This window comes from Monopterus albus, unplaced genomic scaffold (assembly GCF_001952655.1).
Source record: "Monopterus albus unplaced genomic scaffold, M_albus_1.0 scaffold118.1, whole genome shotgun sequence".
NCBI lineage: Eukaryota > Metazoa > Chordata > Actinopteri > Synbranchiformes > Synbranchidae > Monopterus > Monopterus albus.
The window spans coordinates 753,122-762,359 of NW_018127998.1; the positions used below are offsets into that span (position 1 = coordinate 753,122).

The 9,238-nt window shown below is 40.6% G+C and overlaps 1 protein-coding gene across 1 annotated transcript in view; it reads right to left on the reverse strand.

The window, feature by feature from the left end:
- Positions 1-678: 678 nt before the first annotated feature.
- LOC109966787 (matrix-remodeling-associated protein 8-like) overlaps positions 679-9,238 on the reverse strand; it is a 13,636-nt gene continuing 5,076 nt past the window's right edge. Inside the window, exons 2-10 of the mRNA XM_020611934.1 lie at positions 7,653-7,679; positions 7,242-7,550; positions 7,046-7,147; positions 6,488-6,949; positions 3,696-3,854; positions 3,521-3,551; positions 3,377-3,441; positions 3,228-3,281; positions 679-3,098 (exon numbers count right to left, since the gene is read on the reverse strand). Of these exons, the coding sequence (XP_020467590.1) occupies positions 3,073-3,098; positions 3,228-3,281; positions 3,377-3,441; positions 3,521-3,551; positions 3,696-3,854; positions 6,488-6,949; positions 7,046-7,147; positions 7,242-7,550; positions 7,653-7,679 (1,235 nt within the window). The 3' untranslated portion in view covers positions 679-3,072. The remainder of the gene's footprint in view (positions 3,099-3,227; positions 3,282-3,376; positions 3,442-3,520; positions 3,552-3,695; positions 3,855-6,487; positions 6,950-7,045; positions 7,148-7,241; positions 7,551-7,652; positions 7,680-9,238) is intronic.

Below are 9,238 nucleotides of genomic sequence, written 5' to 3' on the forward strand. Positions count from 1 at the left end.
CCTCTTCGGGTTATTGCTGCGACTTCTCACAGTGGAATATCATGTTAAAAGGAAGAAATCATTCAAATTGAAATTAGTGCAACTTAGTTATTCAAAAAATAGTTTTTGGAATATGTAAAAGCCTACTGTGGATACCTGGCTGGATTAGTTCCCCATAAAAATACATATACATATACAAATTCCCGAGTTTAAACCCTATGAAACAATATATTTAAAAATATAAAGCATATTTAAACACACCATTCTGTCACTAAGAGATCTGGAGAAAACTACAAAAAGTAATGATTAATTCTCAGGTAGACTAATTGACTTCCCCCTCAGTTAATGTGTAATTACCAGAGTAATAGTAATTAGATGTGAACCATATAATTGTAACTGCTTTATTGTTGCTGGATGGGGCTGATCATCCCAGGCATGACAATAGGTGGTAGTCTTGTGCTGCATAGTTACACTGACTACCAATAAACTCACAAGGCCATAACTCCCTTCAAACAGGAGTTTACTTCTCTGCCTCACTCATCATTCTATCCTTTAGAACAGTGGTTGTGTCTTTCCTGAAATGTTTCTCCTCTTATAGTTTATCCTCATTCATATATTGAGTTCATACTTACCCAAACATCAAGTGTGTGATCTGTGTCTGTAGATCCCCCTCTAGCAACTGAAACAAATTGGTGTGAATCCTTAATAGAATTAGTTTATTAGAAGAGATCAACATTACAGTGTGGGAAAGCAAGCAAGACAGAGCATGACACAGAGAGAGACAGTTTGTGATTTAGCATTACTGAGACCGCAGACACGGTTCCTCCTGCAGTAACCCACACAAGGTGTGAAGATGTGTCAAAACCTGTATAGTTACCCAGCAGATTTGGTACAAAAATTTACTAAAACAAAGTTGTTTTGTTTTTTCCTTTTTCCACCAGGGTACCTTGTACATGTTTGATGCAAACCAGTACTGTGCATCCCACTGATTAACAAACACATACTTTAATGTGCACTTTTCCTGAGTTTCAGTAGACTGAGCCTTTAGTCCTTGGTCATTATTTTTCACCTGATACATTATCTGATGACACCATGTATGCATCTGGGGGGGAAGTCTCATGTTTCAAAACTACATAAAATTCAGAAATAGTTGAAATTTAATCACTTTGTTTTGTAAAAACCAAGCAAAATATTAATTTTTACTATATTTAACTACAAATGCATATATAGCTAGAAACAAATGGCACTTGTTTCCAGTCTATATAAAGTACATTAATCTCTGAAACATGATGGTATACCTTTTACAAATACAAGTACAGCAGAATTTGTGCAAAACAAAAAAGAACTGATCAAAGTTCAACAGTTAAAAGGAGAGCAGTGAGCTGGCAGCTATGTAAGCGTCTACAGTAGGCTACACCTTAACATACTTTAATGAACAGCATGCATTTTAATAAAAATATTGTTTTAAAAGGATGATAAAATGCCTAATGTTCAACATAAGCTGACAAATTGATGCAAACAGTCAAGATAAAACATATGTTTAAAGGAATAGTTTGGGATTTTTCAAGTTGGTGTTAAAACAATATTGCTGTATCCCTGTTAGTGAGAACAGATCCTGGTCACTGACCCTGAATGTTTCCACCCAGAACGTCACCGCGCCACAAAAGAATGAGGGACAAACTCTTGTTCTGTAAAAACATGCGCTCCACAGTCTGCAGCTCAAACACAGCTTCAGCCGTCCCACTAAGCTAATTTGATTTGGCATTTTTCAAAGCTGCAGTCTAATTAAAAACTAATTTTCATCTTTTATTTCCCTGGGAGTTTCTCGCTGTGCTGCAGCGGAGGGATACCTTCTATCTTAGTGGCGCAGAGTCGCTGCATGTAAGGCCTAGTATTGTCTGCAACTGACTTTTCACTCATGTAAACCTATAATCAATATTGTGATGTCCTGGCTACAGTTATATGACCATGTGAGCTATAATAGCATATATTTGTTTCAACAAAGCTGAGTCAGTGTCACTGTTACACTGTAGGTGAACTGCTGACTGTCATCACTGTGGCCTTTTAGGAACATCGTCTTAGATTAGTTGATGGATAAACAAATGTGTTGTTGTTTATCCATTTATTTACATTCTTTTTTGCACTTACCCCCTCATCAGCTGTTAGGTTGACTGGTGATGGCACAGCTGTGCAGAGCAAACGGCCTTGTTAGGTCCATTCTGACTGTTCCAGGATCTCTCATGAGAAATCTGTGGGAGCTTCTGCCAATTGCTTGTTTCTTTCAGAACACACTGGATGCAGACACAAACCATGTTTTCCTTCATGTGAATCGAAGATGAAGCAGGAATAAACAGGAGAAACACAGGAGTGACTCTGAGATGTCACACGCACAAATATAATCCAAACACAGGAGCAGGTTTTACTGGTGTCCCAAAATCACAAACCGCAAAATTACTGTAGCTGTCAAGGTACAAACTCATTTCCACGTTATCCCTCCAGTGGTAAACACCAGCTAAAATTCAGATGCGACTACTACAACATATCCTTCCGCTGCAGCCCAGCAAAGTACTGTCCAGGGAAATAATAGAGAAATGGGTTTTAAATAGACTGTAACTTTGAAAAATACTGACTCAAATGAACTTTGTGGGACAGCTGAAGCTGCATTTCAGCATCAGATGAACTTTGGAGTGCATGTTTTTACAAAACGAGAGTTGTGTAGTTTGTCTCATTTTCTGCAGCGTAGTGACGTTCAATGTGGAAACATTCAGGGTCAGTGTGGAGAGTAGGAGAAGTGACAATGACCAGGATCTACACTCATGTACAAAGTGATACATCAATATTGTTTTAACACTAACTCGAAAAACCCCGAACTATTCCTTTAACCTAAATGTATTAACAGCTGGTGAATGCTAGTTATATAAAAACTACCAGGTAAAAAAAGATGGTGCCTTTTAGTGAAAAAGCTTCATATGCTAAAGTTACAGCAGAGGGAGCGTTCCTCCTGTCCTCTCCTGGATTCTCTCATTGTTTTCCATCCTCTCCTCTTCGGGTATTTGCCCTGGACCTGCCAGCAGCATCTCAGAAATAACGCACTCACTGCCACAGCTTCCCATTCAAGTCTGAATGAGGAGGTGGGAGAGAAACTGTATTATTAACACATAATGTTTCTTATCTGTGACTATAAAGATGTTACTGTTGGATGTTTATTTAGTGAAATGCAACTCTTTAACTACACAAAGTTGGCTCACCCTTATTGCAGTCTTTGGTCATGTCTCTCTCTTTAAGTAGGTTGTTTTTGTAGTCTGTGGATTGTTGCAGACACACAGGTTAAAAAGCAAAGGGCTTTTGTTGTTAAGGTAGTTGTTTGGAGCATAGATGTGGATGAGTCTGACTGTACCTGAATTCAGAGGTTCTTGGTTGTAGATGTTCAGCTCTGTGCAGTCCGGCGACATTTCACCTCCACTGCAGAACATGTTTTGTTTAAATGTGGATTTCATTTTAAAGAAAAAAGGTATATACAGTGATTATAGTACTGTCTTACCGATCAGATCTCCGCAGCTCATACTCTAACCCTGGAAAAACATTAACATACTGTTTCAAACACTAGTGCTCTACTCTAGCAACCATGATGAATATGACTTCTATTATTATTATTAGGTACAAGCAAACACCAGCACACACACACACACACACACACACACACACACACACAATACCTCTCTTTTTGCGCCGTCGAGTCATCACAATGACAGCAACAACAATGAACGCCAAAAGTAAGAAAGTTGCCAGGAAGTAGCCCAAATGCTGCACAAAATAACCTCGATGCTCTGGGAGGATGACGTTCACCACATGTGGACTCTCCACCCGATCAGTCCCTGAAGGCAGAAGATTGATAGAATAAGCATAAGCATAAACTTTATTGCCAAGTATTTCAAGAACACAAGGAATTTGCCTCCAGCTCAATGGCCCCCAATGTGCACAACATAAAAACTAAATACACAATATATACAAGCTAAAAAAAAATCACAAGTTAGAAGAGCAACATAGAATAGCTGTTCATCATTGTAACAGCCCGGGGAAAGAAACTCTCTCTGTATCTGGATGTCTTGGTGTACGGTGACCTGTAGCACCGTCCAGAGGGGAGGAGTTCAAAGAGTTTACATCCAGGGTGAGAAGGGTCCGCAGAAATCCTCTCTGCCCTCTTTCTGACCCGTAAGGTGTACAGGTCCTCCATGGAGGGTAAGCTGGTACCAGTTCTGACTGTTCGCTGGAGTCTGTTTCTGTCCTGTTTGGTTGCCGAGCCAAACCAGACAGAGATGGAAGTGCAGAGAACAGACTCTGATTCCTCTGTAGAATTGAATCAGCAGCTCCTGAAGCAGGCTGAACTTCCTCAATACTATCTAAACTAGATATTCCACATCTTAAATACCAAGAAAACTCAAGAAACCCTCTATTAAAATAACAACTCAAGGTATTACAAAGGATTTATGGCCATATTTTGACAGTGTTCATACTGAACTGTTACTGTAGACGAGATTAATGTAATGACAATAAAGAAGGATCAAATTGAAATGCATTTCGTCATAACTAAAAGGCTTCTTGTTTTTCATTTGCCTCTAAAAGCCAGAGACAGAAGAAGGACAAGCAGGAGTTAAATGTCAAAACGCTGGTCGGCAGTAATGACTTCCAGACCTGATGTCATGCAGCTGTTTTTTTCTTTGCTCCACAGAAAAACACTGACCAGAAAAGAGAAGGACAAGTGTGAGGACAGACACAAATTCAGTGATGTGGTTTGTCTGTATTAGTTTTCCCTTCACTATTGCTGATGTCTTCTTACAAACACAGAAGTCTAATTTCTAGTAGAAATACCAAACTACAACTACAAACCTTTCAGTGTCTGCTATAAACAATATGATAAAGCACAGTGAAATACTGAAGCAACTTTTGCAGAATAACCCTTCAATGTATGTTTACAGGGCTGCTGCTATTATGGCCTGCCAGCGTTCAGAAGCAGCCAGATCACAGGGAAAAGTGGATCATAAAATACATCAAATCTTTGCCTCTTGTACGTTTCTCTCAAATATCATCCATGCTCTCTCATTCAATAAACTATGCTGGACTAATGAGGAAACAACCAACGACAAAATATCATCTCTGATCATACTTTCAAAGCTTAGTCTGCCTTAATCACCCATATTCCAAGTGATAATCATCATAACTATTCACTGTTTAATGTACCTGAAATGCATGACACTATCTAACATACGCTGCACAGCGGTTATTCTGTGATTTTATCTTGTGGGATACATATCATTTGGAAGTCAGTGAATTGCAGGAAAGCATCTTCATTTTCAAAAATACAGACTTCTGTTACAATGCTGACAGCTCACAAATCACTTCAGTCAAGATTAGATAATGGTCTGCTGGTTTGTGCTATGAATAATTACAGCATTAAGATGAAACATTTCTTGTAATTTCAGATGATTGCTGGTGCCTGTGTGAGCACAAACAACCTGATTTTAATCGAATAGACAAGTTCAGACGTGCATAAAGAAGTAAACTCCTAGCTGAAGATGTGGGCAGGACGCCATCTATCCATGTGTGCATTTCTTCACAGCATATTTTACCAAGTTATTAAATCTCTTTAAAGGGGATAGTGGATCTATAGTCTAACATACCTTCATCCGCTCAATTTACTTTGCGCTTTCATGTCACAGCTGGCCCAGATGTTAAACAGATGTATCAGACTCCTGATAAACACGCCTCAACCATAGGCTGACACACATCAACTGAGAAACAGAGCAGAAACTGTGAGAAAACAAACAATCTTGAGATAATGTAAACAGTGGTTGGAATTTTTTGGAAAATGAGGTCAAACGGAGGAAAAAGAAGCAAGATATGACCATCCACTCCCTAAATTACTAGTTAGGAGAGCCTACTGCTCTGCTCGGGGCAGATAAAATGTCTCCAGCTGTAAATGAAGAAGCTGTAAATGAAAACACTTTGGTGAGGAAAATGAGACCACTTCCGCTGCAGCCAGCTTAAAGCTATTTACTGTAGACGGCTTTTCAAGCCAGAGCTGCGAACAGATGACTCCTAAAGCCCCACTTTGCCATTTGCACTGCTGAATTCACATTCAAACACTAACAGAAAGATTTCATTTTTTCTTTCCTTCCTACCTTCATTCCTGTATTCTCCCTGTCTTTCTTTCTTACTGAACTAGCTTCTACATTCCATCTACCTCCTCTCCCTCCCTCTGCAGCTCAAACACAAAAACAGAGGACTGATGAGAAACTGGCAAGAAAAGGAACTGATTTAACTGACCAGCTATGCCTGTAAATATGAAGAAAAAAAAAACACACACAGACAAAAACAGGGGCCGTGTTGTCATTCTACACACAGCTCTACCAAGAAACCATAAGGGGAATAACATTTACTGTTACTAGTGCCTGGAAACAAAGTTCTAGTTTTAATCTTGTCATGTTGTTTGTAAGTCTGAGCAGCTTACTTGGGTCTGGCTCTTCATTCTGGAAAATTCTCGGCACTGTAGAGGGGGCGGACGGAAGTGGAGGTCCCACAGTGAGCCTGAAGATACGTCTCTCATGCAGACCACAGTAGTGGTGGTGCAAGTGGCAGGAGTAAAGGCCTTTGTCATCTGGCTTCAAGTCAGATATGGACAGGGAGAAGTCCCCTAATGTAAAAGCATCCTCAGCCACACTCATCTTGCTCTGGGCAAAGAGTGGTCCATAATCCCGGCGCTCTCCAGAGGCATAGAGGTCCACCAGGCGGTCAGCCCTGTCGGGGCGCACTCCAGGCGGCTGGAAGTCCCAGTGAGCCACCTGCTGCTGGTCCTCAAGGAGACCCTCTCTCCACAGGGGGCGCCGGTTCACACAAGGCAAAACCACTGAGCTGCCCAGCAAGACCACAAATATAGTCTTGTCTCCATCCCAGTAACGTCTCTCTTTCCGAGCTGGAAACAAAGCAGAAACATGAAATGCACTGCTAAATAAGGCATCTGATAGATCATGACACATGGAATAAGAGGAAGATGAACAGGAGGCCTCACATGACTTTGTGACGTTGAGCTGGATTTGAACGGACTGGTGAAGCTGGCAGTAATGATGGTGCAGATTGCAGGTATAAACTCCTTTATCAGTTTGGACCACATCTGGAAAAGACAAGGACCCAAACAACTGTAAGATGAAATTAGAAGAGGAAGACTGCAAGGTTTACAGTGCTACTGAGAAATAAAGGAGTCTCACTGTTAATTATTAGGGAGAAGTTGCCATCACTGAAAGCAGAGTCTGGGATGGAAATGCGTCCCCTGTTGAAGTCATTGTAGACCCTTTGGCGGGCTCCAGGGGACATGTCCAGGACTCGGTCTACAGAGTATTCAGGGCTGCTGCGGACCAAGTCCCAGTGCACCACCCTCTGACGATCCTTGAGTCTGTCCCTCGTCCACACCATGCGGGGGCTGTGGCAGGGCAGGACAGCCTTAGACCCTGCAGGGAGGGTGATGTTCTTGGCCTCCACCACCACACCAAGTCTGCTGCTACTGCTCTGACCCCATACTAACAACATATAAAACACATGGTTTTTAGATGATCATTGCAGAAATAACTGGAAACCATCAAGAAATTAAGACACTGCATAGATAAATAAAAATGTCTTACCTCCTGGCAGGAAGAGCACGGCAAGAACTGAAACAAAAACAAGAATGATCAGAGTTGTATCCTATTGAGGCTTCTCATTCAAACTGGCTGCTGTAGGTTTTTCATAGATTTCAGCACATTAAAGCTTAAGGAACATTTAGAGCAAGAGAGAAACATGAAGGGAGTAGCTGGGGAGTCTAGCTTTGACCTGGGCCGATCCAGCAGTGAAAGATTACAGAGCTGGATCAGATGTGGGTTCAGTGAGAGGGCTGTTTAAAGAGACAGAGGGAAACTGAAGAAATGGGGAAGTACAAGATTTTACAACAAAGAAGTTCCACACAGCAGAAAAAGATAGACCAGATGTCAAGAATATTCTCTGGAATTATATTTGGCTGTTTGTGTTTTCTCATTCTAGAGATAACAAAAGCTCCTACAGTGCATTTGCTATTTCTAATACGTTTTTCCCACAGTGCTATTTTGTCGTCTGTTTACTGACGTGCCAGTGGAGACGCCTGCAGCCAAAGCATACAGAGTCTCTATTCATCCTGGCTGCTGCTGGCTTGTTGCAAGGCCATGAACCTGAGAGGATGAAGAACAAAGCTGATATTCAACTCTCTTCAGTCGCACCTACTAGTGTCAAAAGCCCAGGACCATAAACAAACACCAGTGGATTTTTACTGCACTGAAGTGCAGAGACATTTTTCTGAATGAGTACATCTCATACTTTCATTTTGTTAATAATACTACTACTTAAATCGAATAGTAATGCAGGACTTTTCTTTATATTGCAGCATTAGTAGTTTTACTTGAGTTAATGATCTAAATACTTCTCCACTACAAACAGCTGACACTGAAGGCTTAACATCCAAGCTGCACAAACTCGGTCTAATACAGGTCACAGGACCAGAGAGGGTGTTTTTGATTCACTCCGTGTGAGCACAACCACTACGTTTCTATGCAGTAATTTCTTAAGTATGCGCAAAGCTGAGCAAAATGATTTTAGCACACACACTGGCATCAAAGAGGAGACCTCATGCTGGAAAACTTTGGTGGGTTTTATATCAAAGGGTTTGATTTGATTTGATTTATTTTTTCAAGCATGTAAAGACAGTTGATATGACAACACACATAATTTTACACATATCCAACAAATGCTAATCCAATATCAATTTGCTTATACCTAGTACATGCTTGAATGGAGTAGGAAGAAGTCAGACTTATCCAGTCCTACCCCATGACATCATCTTACCATCATTGGTTTGCAAGCAGTAAATGATTCACTTCTACACACACACATATTATACTAAAAAAAGAATATAACAGTGTTAACATTCTTACATCACACAAGTGATATACTAAAGAATGGTTACAAAATATACACCACACCCACAATAGTCCATGTAGTTAATCATTGAGCCTGTTCTTGCATATATCTTCCTTTGACCTCATGATTCTCATTTGCTCTGACATGCACTGTGAGCTGTAGGGTCTTATATAGACAGGTGTGTGGCTTTCCTAATCACGTCCAATCAGTATAATCAAACACAGCTGGACTCAAATGAAGGTGTAGAACCATCTCAGGGATGATCAGAAGAAATGGACAGCAC